At 48.0% G+C, this 20,564-nt stretch overlaps 1 protein-coding gene across 1 annotated transcript; it reads left to right on the top strand.

The window, feature by feature from the left end:
* The first annotated feature begins 450 nt into the window (after positions 1 to 450).
* Positions 451 to 20,125, top strand: LOC135291265 (TOG array regulator of axonemal microtubules protein 2-like). Its single transcript, XM_064405297.1, has 18 exons — positions 451 to 664; positions 1,509 to 1,669; positions 2,104 to 2,150; positions 3,739 to 3,827; positions 4,781 to 4,928; positions 6,023 to 6,184; positions 6,883 to 7,042; positions 8,698 to 8,803; positions 9,537 to 9,772; positions 10,787 to 10,939; positions 12,088 to 12,205; positions 12,655 to 12,699; positions 13,169 to 13,272; positions 14,654 to 14,858; positions 16,030 to 16,246; positions 17,329 to 17,415; positions 18,707 to 19,255; positions 19,717 to 20,125. Exons 1-17 carry the CDS (start codon positions 500 to 502, stop codon positions 18,940 to 18,942), a joined length of 2,439 nt encoding a protein of 812 aa, XP_064261367.1. The 5' UTR covers positions 451 to 499; the 3' UTR covers positions 18,943 to 19,255; positions 19,717 to 20,125.
* The last annotated feature ends 439 nt before the right edge of the window (positions 20,126 to 20,564 follow it).

The raw sequence follows: 20,564 nt of genomic DNA, 5'->3' as shown, positions 1-20,564 counted from the left end.
GGGAGCTGGGCCGCTCTCTGTTGGGAGGAAGGGTCTTGTGGCAGCCCAGAGAGGCTGTGCACATTGGCAGGGAACAGCTGTGGCCTGCATGTGCCCCTGCAATGAGCTGTGCTGCTGGCAGTGCCCTGTGGAGCTGTAGGGCTGCTCAGCTGTGGGGCAGGGAGAGCAGCAGCAGGGTGCATGTGCAGCTGAGCCATGGCTGGAGAGCACAGGGCTCTGGGCTCCCTGCTGTCCCAGGGCAGCCCAGAGGCCCGGCTGTTCCTGTGGCAGCTCTGTGGAAGTGGGGCAGGGTTTCCGCCTGGCCTGCTTCAAGCTGCTGGTGGCAGTAGCATGTTTCCCTGTGCAGCTATTTAGAAGCTTCCAAGGAATCGGTCCCATGAAATATGGAGCTTCAGATGATTTAGATTTACTTTGTGGACTCTCTTATATTTTGTGTCTCCACTTTGCAGCTCTGACTGGCTACCCTCTTGCCAAGAGGTTTTCCCTGGCAAGTCCCTCGATGCTCCTTCCCTCCAAGCCGTTGCCTCCCATCCAGAGGAGCTCTCCTTCTGCCACGCCAAGCAAGATGTGCAGCGGAGAGCAGGAGACTGGGAATGCTGGCAATGTCTGGGATGAGGAGAGTAGAAAAAGCCAGGAGCTCAGAGCAGAGGGAAAAGGAAGAGAGGTAAGGAGACCAAGCTAAGTCCTTTGTGCTAAATTTTCATTTCATGTGCTGTCAGCAGAGCTCTGAGATCTCTTCCCTGACAGGAATTGACCCTTTCACTGAATTTTGAACAGGTCCTGGCTTGGCTCTCTAGCGGGGCCAGAAATGATGGGATACTAAGCATGGGTGTGCATCTGCCCCTGTTGCCTCCTCCCCCATTCCTGGCCCAGGCATGGGGGCCCTGGAGCAAGTTGGGCAGGCAGAGACCTTGCAGAGAGCAGCAGGGCAGGGAGCTGTGCTGAACTCCCTGAATGGCAGTGAGGCTGAGATGATGGATGTGTGGGAGCTGGAGAGCAGCGAGCATCCCGAGAGCTCAGCAGCAGCATCTGGGCTGCAAGGCTGCTGGGGAAGTGTAGGAGGGAAGGGCAGCAGCAGCAGAAATGAGGGGCTTGAGACAAGCAGGTTTGGACATGCTGCAGAATGGTTTTGTGGGGATTTGGCTGGAGATCAGCACTGGCTGTGAGACACCTTAGGGGCAGGGAGAGAACAGTGATCTAAACCCACTGCCATGGCATCCAAAAGGCCAGGGGAGGCAGTGGCACCCCAGAACACCTTGATGTCAAACATATGGACGCCAGCTGGGAATGTAGTTGCATTTCCAGGGAAGTGAGAAGGTGGGGAGAGCTCAGAAATGTGGGACATGGTCTCTCCCATTTCGCTTTGCATTCCCCATCCTGTGCCAAGCTGCTGCATCAGTTTGACTTTTCCTTCCAGGTCCCAGTTAAGAGCATTGATAAAATTCTTGAGGCATCAAAGGGGGCAAGTGTGGATGGTTGATCTGAGCACTGTGTTCTACTCTTTCCAGACCTCCTTGCTGTGCTCCACTGGTGGGGAAATGAAGAAGAGATCAGTGGGAAAATCTTTGATTCCTCCTCTGCGCAAGGCAGGAATTCCCCCTGTGGGCAGTGCTGCTGGGTCTGTACACAGCTCTCTCCAGATGGATTTGCAGGAGTCCCAGGAGATGAGGTAAGCCAAGGTGTCTGCTGCTCCAGTGTTCTCTTCACCTCACTCTTGCCATCTCCTGTGGTGATTTGGCACAGTCTCCCATGTATTTAGGCAAACCTCTGAGTATTCCACATTTTGCCCATCCAATGTCAAACCCAAGAGCAATGCCCTAAGAGCAGAGGTGGTGCTGGGGAAGAGGAGGCAGGCCTTCAAAGTGTCTCAGGATGGGTCCCCAGCTGGACTTGGCTGTTATTTCAGCCAGAGCTTGGCCAGTTCTGTGTGACTCCAGGAACTGAAAGCTTAAGGACAATGAATCATATTTGGGTTTAGGGGTTGCAATTCTTCCTTCATCACAGTGACCATGCTAAGAAGCTTTGCCTCCTTGCATGGTACACTCATTTCCTCCCATCTCCTTCTAGCTCCTCATATGTTTTTTTGTCTTCCATTTTCTCCAGGGCAAGACCCAGCAGCAGAAGCCAAGAGAAGACCCCGGAGCATGCAGGTGGGTACAGGGCATATCTATCCTAAAATGATCATTGGGATCTTGACTCAGAGGTGACACTTGGAAAGCTTGGATAAAACACATTCATTTAAAGATATCTTTAAATTAATTTCATTTTCTTGATGGTCTCAGTGGACTCTCCCAGAGCCCAATGACTGGGAGTGTTCTCTGGTGTTGCAGTGAAAATTCCTCCAGTGTGAAATGCTGAATGGCAGGAGCTGGAGGGGTACCTTGGCTCCTGGATGTGCTGTTCAGGAAAAGAAAACATTCCTCTCCTTCTTGTTCATGCGTTTTATCTCCCTGCAGGCTTTTTTGTGTCAAAATTAGAGTAGGAACTGAAGGAATTTTGTATGAAATGAGAAATGTTTCCACTCCTTCCTCCTGCTTTTGAAGGAGTAAACCATTCCTTGAGGTAGTTTCTGGTCTGAACCCTTTGAGATTTGATGGAGATTCATGGATTTTTGGTCTGCACTTGGTTATTCGTGGTTTTGCACTGTAAGGAATAGGGATACCTCCTATGATGAAAGTCCTTTTGAATTTTCCAGTGAAGGAGAAGGAGACTTCCAAATGGCTGCAGCCTAGGCAGGGTGTGAGTTTGTCATCCTCTGACAGCACAAGCCCAAAGCCACCTATGGCAGGTTCCCAATGACAAATCTCTTCCGCGACTGTCTGTGCCTGTGTCAGTGCTGCAGGCTGAGGCTGGGGAGGAGATGCCTCCTGCCTTGTTCCTGTCCCTGCCTTGCCTGATCCCTGACAAGTGGAATTGTGCCAGACAAAATGCAGTCTCTGGTGCATCTGGGTCATCCACTGCTTTCAAGGTGTAAGCCTCAATGACACTGTTGTAGTTCCTTTGGCATCTCTGGTTGTGTAATGATAGGAGAGATGAGACTTGGAAAACTAATTCTGCTGATGCAGAAAAAGGGATCAGATCACCTGGTCCCTTTGCTCAGGGTTTGTTCTGCCACATCCTGAGTATGGCACCTTTGGAATGACTCCTTAATTTTGTATATGCAACTGCAATGCTTACTGCAGCTAGGGAGTGGTAGTCCTCAGTAAGTAAATGACATTTTTTCTGGATTAATTCTGGACTATAAATCACTTCTCTCATTCATCCTTTCCGGTCTTTCTTTTGTTACTGACCCAATCATTCTGCAGGGTGATAGAATCCAGTTTTAAGACAGGTATACCTCTCATAGTGCTTGACTGCTACATGATTTTATCCTCTGTGAAACCATGTGTAGAATTTGTTCTCCTAGTTCTACCAGCTCTGTTGGGGAGTGTTTCAGAATGACCAGCCATCAGCTATTTCTATTAAGGACATTTTGAATTGTCAATATCAGCCAAGATCAAAATTATTTTGGGCTAGGTAATGTTTATTTGGGTTTGGATGTCTCTGCTGAAAAGAAAGCAGAGAATAAACCCCTGGAACGAGGAAGGAGAGCAAAAGTGGAACTTTTGGATGAGCACTTTGTTCCCTGCAAATACAGGATTGCAGAATACTGGGCACATCTCATGAGGAAAGCAAAGCTTCTTTTGCCTCCAACACGTGGTGTCAGAGATTTACAGGAACCTTTGCTTCCATTCCCAGGCCTCTCACTGAGTCAGGCCAAGGAGACAGATCATCCCAGCAGTCCTGGTCTTAGGAGTGACAAGGAGCGGAGGGACAGCTTTGGAAAGGTAAGGGATAAGAACAGGGATGAGCAGACTTCCTTTCCAGTGGCTGTTTAGTGCTTGGCCCAAAATGTCACTGAAAATCATAATCTTCCACTCCTTGGGGGATGGGGATTCTCTTGGGAATGTATTTGACAGCTACAGAGCAATTGCTTGGCTATTTCCAGTAGTGCCAAGGTGACTGGTTTGGAGATGGTGCTAAGGTCACACCAGAAGCATTCTTTATGTGCAAAGGCTGGTTTAGAGAAGTTCTGAATGGCAGATCATGCTAGACATCAGTGAATGTGGGAGAAGTGCATCCTTGGATGCAGAGAAACAAAGACTCTAATATTGAGTGTAAGCAAGGCTGCAAACTAAAATGGGAGAGTTTGCTTTTTCCTGGTTACCTTTGTGGCTGTATCTCACAGCCCTCTCATTCTCAAGTTTTCTGCTCATTAACATCTGCATTTGTGCAACTTGTTTTCACAAGACTCCTCCTTTTGGTCTGCTGGCCTCAGAGACCAAGTCCTTCAGAGCTGAGTCCTTCAGAAGCCAGGAAGTGAGAAACAGCTGCAATTCCTGGCCATGAGTGTTAAGCAACAGCCATTCCCCCTCCTTGCTGGGTATTGCACATGGTTTTCATTCTTCTGCCATGGCCTGTAGGAGCTGCACTGCCTGCTCACTGTCATGTGAGCTCTTCATCTGTCTTGGAGCACTCCTATGACTTTCATGCTTCAAGCAGGGCTTCCTGACATAGGTTGCAGTTGCAGCAGTGTGAGGTTGTGGCAGTGAAGTGTGTTCCACGTCACTCTGTGTAATTGCCAAGGTGAGCATGGGAGACATTCCTCTGAAACTATTGGAATGGATATGGAGCTGCATGGAAGACTATGGCACTCTGTGCACTCTGTGCTCCTGATGAGATGTTGTGTCTGTTGGTGTGTCTCTGCTTACAGTCTGTGATGTGTTTCCATTGCACCTAGACCCACGCTGAATTGTGCAGGTTGGCTAAAGAGAACTTGGAGCTGAAGAAAATGGAAATTTTGATGGAAGAGATGAAGAGGAGACAAAATGAAAAATCCTTGCAGCTTCCTCCAGAGACATTTGAGCCTGGGGATGCAGCTGAAGCAAGTAAGTGGTGGCTACACTTGTAGTGGTCCTTTTTGACCACTTGCTTGCCCTTTGCACAATGTTGCAATCAGACTGAGGGGGCTGTTCTGCTTGCATCTGAGTAAGAAGCTTGCATTAGGATTTAATTCTGTTTCCCAAAGAAAAACAGAGAGACATGAAGTGTCTTGCCCATGGCCTCATTGAGTCAGTAACAGAATATTAGCTTCCCACCTCCACTTGTAAAGTCTTTCAGAGTAGAAAATTCTGTCTTGCAAAGTACACTGGGGCTTCAGACTCTCTCCTGGAGAGCAGCCTCCAGGGAAGTTGAGGCCAAAAGGATCTTTTTCAACCAGGCTGCAACCTGGAAGGAACAAAATTCCATTCCTTCTGATGAAAACACCAGAGATCCTTCTCCTGCCGCTCCCTGCTGAGGAGCTGGCGCTGTAGAGCTGTGCTGAAGCCCCAGGCAGTGCTTCTGTTGTAGCTCCAGGAGCAAGCAGCGTTCCCCACTGAATCCTGGCAGAGGGGCTCAGCCTGCAGGGCTGTGAGCGCTGCCCGAGGGCGGCAGCGGGGCCCTCAGGGGCAGCACTCAGCCCAAGGGCATCACACCAGGCTATCTGCACTTTGGTAACTTCCCTGCCTGCCTCTGGAACAGGAGAACAAAAGCAAAGCAATACTCTGGGTTTTCTTTGTTTCTTAGGAGAAGCGTCACTGCAGTTTGCTTTTAAACTAGAAGAGGGCAGATTTACATTAGATATTAAGGAGATTTTTTTTTTAAATGAAGGGGATGAAAAGCTGGCAGGATTTGCCAAGGGAAGCTGTTGTTGGTCTATCCTTGAAGGTGTTCAGGGCCAGTTTACGTAGGGCTCTGAGAAACCTGATCTAGACAATGTCCCTGCTCACAGGGGTTGGACTAGATGGTGGTTAAAGGTGCCTTCCAGCCCAAACTCCTCTGGGATTCTGTGATCACTGTCCCATGTTAGTGTGCCATTGTTATACTTGAAGTTCTTTGGGACAACAAAGAATGTTACCCAGCTCTAGCAACTTCTCTGTCCTTTTCCATCGTCACCCCGTCCAGCACTCTCCACTTACAAGCTCCTCTTTGGTCCCTGCAGGCTTCAGCCTACCACCTATCAATGGCACAGCTCCCAGTGTCCAGAGAAAAGACCCTGGTAGCGCCATGAAGAAAATGGTTGTGAGAAAGCAGGACACGGTGCCCTTACAGCCCAGTACGCCCACCCTCCCTGGAGATGGCAGCTTCCCATGCAGCTCCTCAGGTAAGCCTGCTCCGTGGCAGCATTTTCCTGCAGGGGTTTGTCCTTGCAAAAGGAGCACAAACTGCCTCCTGCCTCAGCCAGCATAGCCGGGATCTTGGGTCCATAGTCTGTTCTAAGAATGAACAGCAAATCTACTTTGGAGTTACTCCAGCTTGGTAGTCTAGAATATTTGCAGTCAATGGAAACAGAGGCACTGTCAGGTGTGAAGGGTCAGGTGTGGCTGTTCCCTGGTTGTTGCTCCCTGGGGACTGAGCTGGGCCCAGCAGGGCTGGGTTCTTCAGGCTTGGCTTGGTGCTGTCATGAGGCAGCTGCAGGTCTCTCCTCAGGGATTTGCCGAGACCTCCTGTCCTCAGGACTGTGGGAAATCAGAGTGGTGAGACAAAAGGGGCACCTGAGGGGTTCCCTCCTGGGCTGTCCAGTCCTGCTGTTGGCACTGCCTGGCAGGGAGTGGGAGCTCTGCGGCCTCAGGAACCTGCCGCTGGCTGTGGCACCTGTGGCACTTGGAGCTGGGGCTGTGGGGCAATTGTCAGGTTTAGCCTGGAGCTGTGCCTGCTGGGGAGGCTGAGAGAAAGCAGGGAGCCCCAGGATCCAGAGAGCAGGGAAGTCTGTGCCCCAGTGGCAGTGTGTGCCACAGGGAACCCTGGCTGGGAGATAGGCTGCAGGCCGCTCCATGGCGGGTGCCTTGCCCGGGCCTGCAGCGCCCATGGCCGACCCTGTCCTTGCAGAGACCTCGCAGACAGCCACTGGTGCCCTGCGCCGAGAGGAGCCGCTCCGTGGGCACAGGCAGAAGGACAGAGCCTTTTCGGACCCACAGCAGGCCTTGCAGGAGGCACTGTCCTTGCTGGGCAGCGACGACTGGTAAGAAAGGCCCCATCACTCTGTGTCCCTCTTGGCGTTAAGGTCGGTCAGAAGAGAGTCTTGCTGGTGATTCTGAGCCCCGAGAGCCCAGAGGGCCAAAGGGCACTGCTGAAACCTCTGTGGAGCTGTGAGAGGATAAAGAGTGGAGAGCAGCCTTTTCTTGGCCTTGCTCTGCAGCACTGCTCCAACTGCAGCAGGTCCATGCTGTTTCCTGGCTTTGGCTGCTGCAACATGGAGCTGCAAAGGAAATGCTGAGGGAAGAGAGAAAGCTGTGGGACGAGATGCTTTGCTGGCTGAAGGCAGAAGCAGGATGGCAGCAGTTTTGAGTGTAGAGATTTGGGTGCCTTGGGCCACTGGCCCAGTGGGACTGAGTAAGATTCCTCTCTGCTCCCACTGCTGACAGCAATGGCAGGGACTCCTGCATGTGAGTCCCAGAAGCTGCTCCAGGCAGCTCCTCTTTTTGAGAAATGGACTGAGTTGTGCCTTCAAGTCCTTCTGCCTACCATTACTCCTGAAGGGCTCATGGCAGAAGAGAAGGAAAGAGAAATAAAATCCTCTGGGAATCTTGCACTTTTGCAATTCAACTTTTCCTTCTCAAGGAATCATACAGGCTTGAGATGTTTTGTCAATACTCACAATGTGTCCCAAAACTCTACACAGACAGAAGGAGGCCCAGAGGTGATACCCTTCCAAATGTTAGGTGATATTGGTTGTCTTTTTGATGTCTGGGTTAGCATCCACTCACTGGTGGATGCTTCATTCTCACAGGGAATGAAAAATTTCACAGCATGAAAAATTAGCCACGTTGCATCTCCTTGTGCAGTCTTCTTTGCTTTGCCCTTTCTCTTCTGCTTTCTCTTCCCCATTTCTCTTTGATGCCCTGGGAGGTGCAGAGAGCTTCTGCAGGTGTGGGGGTCCTGATGACACTCAGGGGTGCCCATGGGATCAGTTGCCAGCCCTGGCTGCAGCCCTGATGCCTCACACACCTTCCTGGAGCTGAGGGCCTGCACAAAGCAAGTGCTGAGAGATGGAGTTGTTTGCCCCTTTTCAATAACACTTTGCTGTTGTGGGCATTGTTTTAGGTCGGAGTGTTCTGGGAAAAGCCAGAGTTTTAACAGTTCTTGCCCAGGGGTGGAATCTTAATCTTCTGGGACATCCTGCTGCTTTTTTGGGGAACGTGTGAGGTGGAGTGGGTGACACACAGGCCTCAATTGTAGAGTGGAAACTCAGCTCTAGAGTGCCAGTGCAGACTCTCAGTGCTGAACTGCCTGCTGGGGCTGCCAAAGAAGGAAAATGTCCCAGTAACAGCCCAATGGGACTGTGTCTCAGGGACAGGTACAGGGAGGTGACAAGAACCAGCAGCATGGCCTGGCCTCACAGCTTCTAGGAAGCAGTGATGACAGAGGGACTTCATAGCAGAGATTTTCAGAAAGGTCACAAATGAAGAGTCTGAAAGCCCTCTCTTTGCCTCTTGGATTTGTGTATGCTTTTGACAGCCACAGCATCCTGTGGCAATGTGTTCCACGATTTCATTAAGTACTCCTTGAAAAGCACCTGCCATGCTTTGAGTGAGCTGCCAGCCTGGTGATTTCAAAGGGTGCTGCCAAGTGCTTGGGTAGAGAGAAAAATCAATCTTTTTTGTACTTGCCTTTCAGGGAACGGAAGAAGAAGGGACTCTTGAACATCACACTGCTGGCTGAGTCCCATTCAGAAGTCCTGCTCTGTCGACTTCGTGAGATTTGCTTGGCAGTTACCAGTGAGGTGAGAACATCGCTCTGAATTGTCCCCCATACTTGATACACGGCTTGTAGAGTAGAATATGTGCTTGTTCATCTCCATGTGTGCTCAGGGACTGCCTTCATTCTGGTTTTAGACCTTCTATTTCTAATGTCTGTCAGCCATCTGTAGGATCTGTGTGTACATGTAGCTGTATTTACTGGCAGGTCGGGTATCTGACACTTGTCTGTGAGTGAGGTACCATTATAATGCAAGGCAGAAAAGAGACACTAATGCCATGATATGCCAGATTCCCAATCTCTGCCCAAGCTGTAATTGAAGACTGCAAATGAGTCTGTAGACCTGAGCCTGTGTTTTCTGTTTTCTGCCTGGGTGCTTCAACTACAGGTGTTGCTTTTTTGAACAGGAGCATCTGACTGTTTTATCTTTATGCCTTGTGCCTTTATGGTTTGAAAGCATATGGTTTCTTTATTTTGCTTCTATGTTTTTCAAATAAAAGGGCCTAAAATCAAAGCAGTAGACATTATAGAAGGGTTAAGTGGAACACTTTAGTGAAGCCTATTTTTCATGCCTGCAGTAAGAAGGTGTGTGGCCAGAAAGTGGTGCCAGAGTAAGTGCCTTTCTGTGCTTGGGCTCTTCTGCTCCTACTGTGCTTTTATACACAGTGGGACGTGTTGTGATTTCCTGGGAGTCTTGTCTAAGGAAACTGGTTTTCTTTGCAAGGTGATGCTTATGTTTCCCCTCATGACTTCCCCAGGTGACCAACCTCCGGTCCAACGTGTCCTGCTCTGCAATTGTCACTCTGGGAGAGCTCTTTGCGATCTTGGGGAAGGACATGGACTCCGAGGTGGATCAGATTGCTGCAGTCCTTCTCCACATGTTGCGGAATTCCCCAGAGTTTATTCAGAAGGCAGCCTGTCAGAGCCTGGGCATGATGGTAGAGAACGTGACTCCTACACGAGCAATGACTGCTCTCATGGACAATGGAGTCAAGTAGGTTCTTCTTCTTTCTGTGATATTCTTGACCTTCTAGTGTGTGGGTGAGGGAAGGGATGACAGAGAGAACGGGAATGGTGGAAGGGAAGGGCCCTGTATCCTGCATCTCCTGTGGACTCAGTGACATGATTCTCTGATCAACCTCATTTCTCCTTTCTGAGAAATAAGGAGGGTACTTGCTGGGGCATGGAGCACATCAGGGAGAATGTGCTGGGTGTGGCATAGCCTGCACAGCAGGTGCAGCTCCTGCCAAAAGGAGACTTGTGTGACTGTCCTGGCCTTAGAGCTCTGCTTTCTATTCAAACTGATGTTTCATGTTAGCCCTGAGATGATGGAGCACTTTCCAGGCACCCTCACTGGCTGAGTGCCATGTGACAACTGAAGCAAATGCTGCCTTAAGTGTTGGTGCTGGGCCTGATAGTTCCCAAGAGACAGTCTCTAGAATAGGACAAGCTGGATAAACTGACTGCCACCCTTTCCTCAGCTTTGGAATAGGGTAAAACACTCAGACGTATCCCTTGCCAAGCTTTACAAAAGAAACAGGCTGCATTGCTGGGTGTTCCTCAACTTCATGGCCCACGGCGTGTTTTCTCTGCATTTGTGTTTTCTCAGGGGTCTGCAGATTTGGGGATGAATGGGTGGAAAGAGCCTCATCCTGCTGCAGCTCTGGGTAGTGGGTGCCCTCTGATGGGTCAGCACGAATTGTCCTTAATTTCTAAATAATTCATATGTAACCTATTACTTTAATCTTTCTCTGAGTAAACTTCAGGAAAGAAATTGAGCATCCGATAGTGCAGGGAGACTGAATGCTTCCCTATTCCGTGCAGACAGCCCTTCTGTACAATGCTAACTTTGTGTTTATCTGAGGACAGAACCTTCTACAGGTGTCTGCAGCTGCAGGGAGAAGCCAGGCTCCTTCCCCCAGCAAGGACAGGGAGCAGGCTGTGGTCAAGGCCTGTGCTGCTGCTGCTCCTTCTCCCTGTGTCCCAGGGTTTGCTCTCTCCTTCCCAGGAGCCGCTACGTCCCGGCACGGAAGTGTACGGCCGAACTCCTCCTGTCCTTGATGGAGAAAATGGGAGTCACAAAGCTTGCAGGCACACCCAGGGCTGAGAGCCTGGCACAGGTGGCAGGGACACTTGCTCAGGACAGTCACAAGGACACGAGGTAATGATCTTCTTTCACCTCCTAGAACAGGAAAACCGTTTTGTGTTTGGCTTTAAGCTAAAACCAGAAAGAGTGGAAACTCAAGGCAATAATAAGTGACCTCACAGTGTGGCTAAGGGGCACAGAATCATGGAATATGCAGAGTTGGAGGGGACCCATGTGGGTCATGCAGTCCAGCTCCTGGCCATGTGCAGGACAGGCCAAGAGTCACTCCACGTGCCTGAGAGCATTGTCCAAACGCTTCTTGAGCTCTGTCAGGCTTGGTGCTGTGACCACTGCTCTGGGTTGTCTGGGGACATGACTATACTGGGTAACCTGAGGTTGGCAGCAAGGAGCATTGCCAGCTCCCTGTGACTTGCGAGATTCTTTACTGAGATCACAAGAGCTCTGATTAGCCAGTCCAACAGTTTTGTTTAGCCTTAGGTGCACAAGAGAAAGCCAAGTGTAGGCTAATGTTCATCACTGAAGGATCCCAAACATCTGTTTCTCATTAACTTAAGACTTCCCTAGAAATATTTTAGAGGTCTTTAGCCAATGTATTCAGTCTTTCTAAACCTCTTCTGCAGATTTCTAGAGTGCTATTTTCTCTGGCTCAGTGACCTCCAAATTTCTTCTTGAAGAAAATTGTGGTTTCCTAGTGGCAAAATCACCCCAAGCCACCAAAATCCCCTTCCTTTGATGATGAAATTCCCATTAATAGCTGCCAAGAACACCAGAGCAACTAGCTGCCCATGTGTATACAGATAGTATAGAATAATCAAAAGCAAGGATGAGGTGTTTTGTCCTGGCTTCCCTGCCAGTTAAAGAAAGGAAAATGGATGTGCAAGGGCAGCAGAACACTGCTAATAGGCTCTGACAACAAAGCAGATGTGTTTCCCTTGTTGCCTGGGGTCCTTTGATCCCACAGAAGCACACCCCCAGTTTCAGAGAGAAATGGTATTTTTCTGTTGCCCCACATTCTCCTCTTGCCTCTTGTGTTCAGCTGACAGCACTGTGCAGTGTCAAGTGAGGTAAATCTCCCTCTTTGCTGAGTGTAGGTAACGCCTTCTCACGCAAACATTGCACCCGATGAGTTTAAGGTATCAGCTTCTTCTGTTAACACTCTTCCTTTGTTCACTTTTCTTTTGTTTCCTTCCTTCCTTCCTTAGGCATTATGGACAGGAGATGGTGAAGATGTTGCTTAGTAATCAAAAATTTAAAAAGCTTTTGGAACAATCTCTTTCCACGCATGACCTGGAAGATATCCTGAAGAGAATTAAGAAGAAAGTAAGTGCTTGGCAGGACAAATGTCTCCTTTGTGCAAGTATTGCCACTGCTAATAGGAGATCAAACATACCCAATGTGTCTGTATCTCATTCCTCTTTTGCTGAATCATTTTATTCCTGAAAATGAGCTGTTAATCCTCAGCCTGTTCTTCTGCAGACCACACAGGAACTGTATTCTTAGGGGAAAAGTAGGGTTTTGAATACTTTGAATATGGGTCACAAAGAGGAAAGGGAGAGAGGAGAAAATGGGTTTACATTCATGTGTAAGCCCCCACAGCACTCTCCCTACCCAGCCCTCAGTAAAGCAATTAAGTGACAATAGTGCTTCTGAACATAACAGAGTCTTTGCAAAAGAGACTCTAAGTCTCTTAGTAGTACCAAGAAAATTTCCAAATATACAAAAGATGTCCAAGTCAATCCTAGTTACTACAATTATTGTCTGTCTTTTAGGAATACTGCCCTGCTGTCAAGCCCTGTGGAGCTGGAAGAAGCTTGGTAAATTCAGCAGCATCCAGTGGAAAACCATTTCTTTGATTGGGAGGGATTTTATTCTTTTTATCTACATTACAGAAGGGAGTTTTTCTTTGTGCAGGGGCAGGGAGAGTAAGTGTTGAACCAAATCAACTTCCAACACAATGGGCCAACCCCCAAAGAGTCCAATTTTTTCTGCTGCTTCCTTTAAGACCACTCATTGCCTACCAGTTTGCATAATTCCCATTTATGGTCAAAACTCATAAATTTGGGATTTTAGACAGCAGCTCAGTCTGGTAGCACCCATAACCTGCCTTGGGCTACCAAAACCAAACAGCTGGCATCACTGAATCTCTGGTCTGTTTATTTCTGTAAGTTAGGAAATGTTTCCCTAGGCCTTGGTAGCAGTGATCCTGGTTCTAACTGGTGTTTTAAAGAGGGAATTTCCTAGTTCTATTCTAAAGATTGATGGGGTTTCTCTGTGTCTCTGTAGGGGATGGAAAACAACAAGGCTGAACTCCCACCTGTGCAGGAGCCGGTGAAGAAGAGGAATGATGGCTCCCAGAAGCCCCAGGCCACATCGCCTCCTAGCAAACGGTACTGAGCACTTTTGCCAGATGTGACAAAGCCCATGACAAGCTTCACATGCCTCTTCCTCAGACACATCTTTCTGATGGAGATGACCAGTGCCAAAGATTGTTTCCTTTCCCTACAAATGCTCTAGGATAAAAAATATCTATTTCTGCATTGTGTTGAACACAGTTTCTCTGGAGGGCTTTCCACAAAAACTGGGCGACAAAAAGTCGCCCATTGCTTGCAGTTCAGATGATCCAGTGCAGTGGCAAGGGCAGGGCTGTGGAGGCTGGGAGAGAGGGCCAAGTCTCTGCTGCCTCACTTGAGAGAAGTTGAATTTACTTCAAGGGTTTTTTTCATCCAAGTGGAGTCCTTTTTAGATGGGTGTTTTAATGAGAAGTCCCAGTCTAGAGGCAGGATGCCATTCCTCAAACAAGCAGTTCCCTTCCATGAGGTTTGGTCTAGCTGATTGTTGGTTTTCTTACCCTCAAACAGCAGTACCAAGTTTGAGTAGTAAGGACCAAGACAATTCCTAAGCCATTTTGGTCAACAGGTATCTCAAGGTGGACTTTTTGTCTTGCGATTCCTGTCCTTCCTACAGTTTGCTTGATGGACAGCGTGTTTGGTTTATTTCCCCCTGTGCTGCAATCAGCATTTAAGACAGGAATTTGGTCCTTGCTGTCTCTTCATGCCAGTGGCAGAGCTACTTGTACTGTTTTCCTCTGACAACAGAGGGGATTTATTTAGCTCTGTCATGCTCAGCAGTGGCAAGACAGTGACCACATGCCTCAGTAGCATAGCTAGCATCTTCCCATTCTCATGGAAGAGGCAGGTTGATCCAAGAGGATTATTCCCAGTGGGTTTGTTACACTGTGCATCTAGTTTCTAGGGAAGCAAATGAAATGTGAGCGTAGTTCTGGGATGTCTGATTTCTGTTTTTCTCTCTGTTACTGATTTTCTGGATCATTTAGCTATGCCCCTCTTCATCTGTTCAGATGCATCTGAGCTACTTTTGCAGATTGTCATGCCTGGTTGTAGAGACACTTCTCCAGAGTGATGAGTTTCCTTATTGTAAGACACACATGTCCCGTATGAGGAGGCATTTAAACTTGGAAGCAGTGTCTCTCTTTCCCCACAAAGCAACGTGGCCTGTGTGTCTTAGAAGCCATCTGAAGCTAGATCAGATGCATCTCATCCTTGGTTTTCCTGCGTGAGCACTGGGAGAATGTGACTTGCAGATTGTTTCCCATAATGATTGTCATGAGGTCCACGTTGTTCTTCACTTCAGAGCCTCATGATTTTCTAGCTTGAAACCACATCATTAGGAAAGCTCCCCAAGATGTTTGGCTCACAATTAACTGAAGGGATTATCAGAAACAGATCCTAATTTGACTTTGTTTTCCAGGGCAAAGTCAGCCACTGATGGACGCCACCTACACCATGCAAGAGCCCAAGTCACATTACCTGCATCTGTGGAAGAAAGGGAGCTGCTCCAGAAGCTTTACCATCTCCTGGAAGCCAAGGCGTTCCAGACACGGATGGAAGGAGTGGCACTCCTCCTAGACCTGTCCAAAACCAGACCCCAGCTCATCTCCACTAACATTGTCAAAGTATGTAAGATATCGTCATTGCTCCTTTCATTTAGCTCCTTTCCCAAGCCTGCAGAAGTAAAGTTAATTCAGTGTGTCTTGGCACTATATCCTGGCTGTTTGGGACAGACTGGCCCTTCTTATCCAGACAAATTAATTGAGCTCCAGGCTTCAGGACAAGTTATTTCAGTCCAGCTGTATTTGTCTGGCAGGTGCCTATTGCTGCTGTTCATCAGATGATGGCAGAATTTTCTGCTGGTGTAACCTCTGCTGTCTCCTACTCCCAGTTGGGTTAAGTGGAGGGAATTGAGCCATTGAAGACATGGCAATTATTCTCTCGAGAAAAAATGGGTTTGCATGGGGAAGAGAAATATCAGGTTGGATTGGTTTAAACAAAATGTTTTTAAAAGGATACTTCTGTGAACTCCATCTTGTCTTGCACAGGTAAAACTCATTTCCATCCTTGTCCCTATTCCTCTTGGTAAAGATGGTGCTCACCCTTCTTGGGGGGCCTTTTTTTCTCTTTGGAAAGGAAGAAAACAAATAAGGACAGATCCATCCGCTCTCCTCCCAGTAGCTGCTTTTCCCCTTTTTCCAGAAAAGTGTGCCTGATAATGTGGCTGTCAAGGGACTGAACCTGCTGGAATGAGAGCTGTACAGCACATTATATTTCACAAGTCCACCTGTTAGTCAGAGCAATGGTCTGGATCCTGGAAGAGTTGATCTGAGCCCTGCCCTTCTCCAGACACAGGTTCTGAGACAGAGAAAATAAAACTTAGATCTCCTCCAGCCATAGTTTAGGCAAAATCATAGCTGCCCTCAATACTTGAGGCAACTGTATAAAAAAATGGGCATTGTAAACATCTGCTTCCATACTTGTAAAGCAAAGGTAGTCTTTTGAATTAATAAATGGAATTGATTCAATGATTTATAGGTGGAGAGAAACACCATAGGAATTTTTCTGTCCCCACCCAAACATCTTAAAAACAGATGAAAATCTTTCAAGCAGCATGAGGTTGTGCAACCATTCCAGTGAGTGGCCCACAGGAAAACAGTGAAATTGTGCAAGCAAGGGCTGACCTGACAGAAAGGATCACTTTCATCTTTTAGATTCCTGAGTGCTCATTTCTACATCGCCTCTTCAAAAAAGGTCATTTTAATCAAGTTTTCATGTTGTTTGTTCTCTTCACAGATTTTTGATTATTTTGGCCTGAGAATCTGTGACACACATAAGAAAGTGAAGCAGAAGGCGCTGGAGGCGCTGGCAGAAATCATAGGACTGCTGCAGGATGCCATGAACCCGTTGATGATCCGTTTGGTTGAAGGCATAACAAAGAACCTAAACTCAAAGGATCCTGGGGTTCATGCTGCAGCTATGACGGCTCTGGACCAATCTGTTGTGCATTTAGGTAAGGCTGAGCCCTGGCATGGACTCTCCTCACCTGTGTCTCTGTCTCTCCGACACAAGAGAACGCTGAGTGCCTTGGTAGCTGTTGCTGTCTGTGGAATGCTCCAGCTGACACCCACCAGAAGCTGTGCAGGTGCAGTCCTTATGCACCATCCCCAACTGGCTGGAATGTGCAGCAGCATTTCACAACAGTCCCAGGAGCCCTTGGCTCTGTGCTGCTGGTCTGAAGAGCAAGTCCTGGACTACAGCTTTGCTGCAATTCAGAGGCAAAGGGGTTTTGGAGTTTGCTTGGGCCCCGTCTGACTTGCCAAATGAACAGTTTTGCTGTTGGCATGAAGGGACACCGGCCCATCAGAGCTTCTGCACAGCAGCCACCTGGAAGGCTCTACATTATAGGCAGTAGCTGCCTGTTTTCCACCTTTCTTCTTTGTATTCTTTTTTCAAAGGAGAACATAGGATTCATCAAGTTCATTTCTTTATAACACACGGGTCAAAATCCATCTGTCAATGATGCCTTGTTCCACACGTTGTTTTGCATGGGACAAGAAGGAAATGGCAAATACCTACAGAGGCAAGGGCAGCTGTAAATTTTTCTGCCATACGGATTGATGTCAGCTCTGAAAATGCCACACTGGGGGAATATGGCTGAACAATGGAGTGTTGAAGAGGCAGGTCTTCAAGGGTAGTTTCCACTTTCTCCACCTCAGCTGCTCTGTGAAGTCATGGACTGCCTGACTCAGTGCTTTTCTGTGTCCCAAGTATGGGCTTCTTCCTTTTGGCTCTGGGATGCAGAACCTTTTCACTGCTTCCATGTGACTGAACTCTCGAGGACCCTGATGTGAAATGTTTTAACATAGCTCCTGGTAGAGCAGACAACTTTGGATTTACAAATGTGAAAGGAGAGCTTTTCTTTTGGCGTTTTAAACACTGACAAGTAGGCTAGAAGGAAAGAAGAAAAGGATTCAAAAATCAGCAGAAATGGACTTTATTGTATAAAATGGGTTGCCCCTGTCCTTTCCCTCGCCACTGTCCTCTCTTCTATGCCCTCAGAAGAGTGAACAGAAACGTGTGTTTCACTTGTAGATGACGTATCACTGATGAAAGAGCTCTGCCACCAATGGAGTCATCTGAGTGGCCAAGCTCTGCTGGATGTCACAGAGCGTATCACAGGTACGGCCTCCCCTTCTAAGCCAAGAGGTCTCCGAGGGAGTATTTACAGGGAATGCCAGTGAACAGACAGTAGAGTAGCTCCTCCACATCAGGAGGTGCTGAGCTCTCACTGGGGCCCTTCTCAAGTCCCATAGTGGCCAGTGTCTTTAATTGCATTTAAACTCAAATGAAGTCCAGTTTTTGAATGGGTACCATAACCCTTTTCCTGCTTAGCCAAATTGGTTTGGGGTACTTTCAGGAGCTCTTTCAATGTTGATGACTGCTAGTGGATTAACAGCATAGAGGAAATGAAGTTTCTTCCGCCACAGAATAGTAAATGGCTACTACATAACAGTTTGCCTGATCAGGGAACAAGACTGGTCTTCTGAGCATTTCAGGTTTTGATCTTTCAGCCAAATCTGCCATGCAAGGAGCCTGTTGGTAGTCACTTTTTGTCTGTGTTTGGTATAGTTCAGTTCAGAAAATGAGCAGAGAGCAGATTCCAGAGGCAATGTGAGAAAACCCTCGTGTTTTGGCTAAATTTCAGTCCCCTGTGTAGCCTTTTTCTCTCTCTATGCCCCTATTTCAGTGCATGTTGTAAGAAGAAATGCTATTAACATTGGGAGGGGAAATGTCATTAAAATGTGGAGATGCTCAAGTGCCGGGGCAAATGCCAGGGCAATGGGTCTGGGTAATTCTCCAAGACACCCTGAGGTTTGAAACAGCTCTTTGTTGGAAGCCACAAAAGCATTCCACCAAAGACACTAGCTAGTCTCTGGTGGTTCTCATCCAGCTGTCAAGTAGCAGCCATCTCTGGTGGGCTGGAGTTTTGAAGTGTGTTCTAATACTGCCCTTTGCTGTGTGCCACAGAGCAAAGGGGAGAGCCAGATTAGACTTTTGGCCCTTGGCATCAAAGTTACAAAAATGGAATCATTGCTTTTATTAGAAATCTCTCAATTGTCTCTCTAGGGTGCAATTCCAAATCTTCTATGTGGCTTTAGACAACTTGTTAATGGAAATAGAAGGCAATTTGACGTTTCATTCATTGTTCATGCAGAAAGAAATTGTGCAATAATTGAGTAAAGGTACAAAGTCTGCCACAGGTACAAGGCTCTGGTTGGAGATATTAGTCCCGAGGGGCTGGTGGTTGTGTTTCAAGGATGATCAGCGGCTTTGCCCATTTCTGGGTCGTGGGGCTGTGTGTGCTGTTTCACTGATCTTGGCCCGAGAGGCTTCCAAGAAGCAAGAGCAGAGGTAGATCCCTGTTTGCATGGAGGTTGGTGGGTAAGCAGCTGTGTCTCTCTCCCGGCAGTGCTTGTGGAATGGGCTCATGCCAGGAGCCCTGAAGCGGTCGAGCGCTACGCCCTGCCCGTGCTCTGGTCCTGCCTGGAGAACAAGGCGCTGCCTGTGCGAAGCGCCAACGTCTGCGCTGTGGTCACCAAGCTGGCCTGTGCCCTCTGCGAGGCACTGGGCAGCCAGATCATTAAGTTTGCTGACAGCACACCTCCACACGTGCAGGAAAACCTCAACAGCCTTCTGGGCTGGTGAAGGTTTGATGTTCTCCAGAAAGTGGACAAAGTTCTGAGCTGGACACCACCGGACGTGACTTTTCAGCTGTGCCAGAAATGACAAAATACTAAGGAAGGGTGTGCATCTGCCCCCACTCTGTTATCAGCATTGCCCTTCCTAATCATGACATGGGGGGCCTCAAGCAGACTGATGACAAGGTGAAGATGAAGTATGGATCAGCCTCAAGTGAACCCAGACAGAGGAAAAGGTGAAGATTAAGCATGGATCAGCCTGAAGCAACTGCAAACTGAGGACAAGGTGAAGACCAAGCATGGATCTGCCTCACACAGAGGTGAGGTGGGAGCTGGGCCGCTCTCTGTTGGGAGGAAGGGTCTTGTGGCAGCCCAGAGAGGCTGTGCACATTGGCAGGGAACACTGGCTTGAATTGCACAATGGCTGTGCACATTGTGCCCTGCATGTGCCCTGCAATGAGCTGAGCTGGTGGCAGTGCCCTGTGGAGCTGTAGGGCTGCTCAGCTGTGGGGCAGGGAGAGCAGCAGCAGGGTGCATGTGCAGCTGAGCCATTGCTGGAGAGCACAGGGCTCTGGGCTCCCTGCTGTCCCAGGGCAGCCCAGAGGCCAGGCTGTTCCTGTGGCAGCTCTGTGGAAGTGGGGCAGGGTTTTCCTCTGGTCTGCTTCAAGTTGCAACCAGCAGGAGCAGGTTTCCCTGTGCAGCTGTTTAGAAGCTTCCAAGGAATTTGTCCCATGAAATAAAGAGCATCAGATGCTTTATGTTAAACTTTCTGTCTCCACAGATAAGACCGGCTACAGTCTTTCCAAGAAGTTTTCTCTGGACATTTCCAATATTCCCTTACCAAGAAAGTCCTTGCCTCCAGTCCAGAAGCGCTCTTTCCTCCAAGATCAGGAAGAAGATGCCGACTGTCCAAAGAATATTTCAAGAATAGGATTTAGGCTTTAGGATTATCAAGAATAGGATTCATCAAGAATAGGATTCATCTGCAATAAGATTCATCTGCAGTAGGAGTTAGGATTTTGGAATAGGTTTAGGCTTCATAGTTACAGATGTATCTATGTTCTGATAGTTTTGAATAAATGTGTTTGATTGTATATTTAAATTTTGATTAAATATTATATATATTTTATTTTGATGATTTAAAAAAAACCTAAATAAATCAATTAAATTTAAATAAACCAAAAGAAGAATGTGAGACCAGGATCTCCTAGCCTGGGGATTATGGGAGTGCAGCTCACTCGATGAGCCAGTGTCTCACCACATCCTTTCTTCACTGGGCCTCTCTTCTTGCTCTTTTGCCATGTTTTCTTTGTGTCACTTGTGCTGCTGTTTTTAACTTGTCATAACAACAGGGCCACATTGACATGTTTGGGGGACAATGGATCCAAAAGATCCTGTATGGTCAAAAGTTTTCTACCTAGATGGGTTCTGTGCTCACCAAAGGCCTGAGCAAAGCAACAAAGACAAGTGTGACCAAATGGCAAAGCTTTGCTCCTTTACAATCTCACACAGAGCTGGCTCAAAGGTGTCTTCAATCTCAATTACATAGGTAAGAAGAGGTCGTGTATTTCACTGGGAAACGATGAACTGCTTTGGAAAAGTCATCTGTATGTAGATTTACCCAGGCCA

Source organism: Passer domesticus, chromosome Z (genome assembly GCF_036417665.1).
Source record: "Passer domesticus isolate bPasDom1 chromosome Z, bPasDom1.hap1, whole genome shotgun sequence".
Lineage (NCBI taxonomy): Eukaryota > Metazoa > Chordata > Aves > Passeriformes > Passeridae > Passer > Passer domesticus.
The sequence above is the reverse complement of the archived record's forward strand: the minus strand, read 5'-3'. Positions and strand labels throughout refer to the sequence as shown.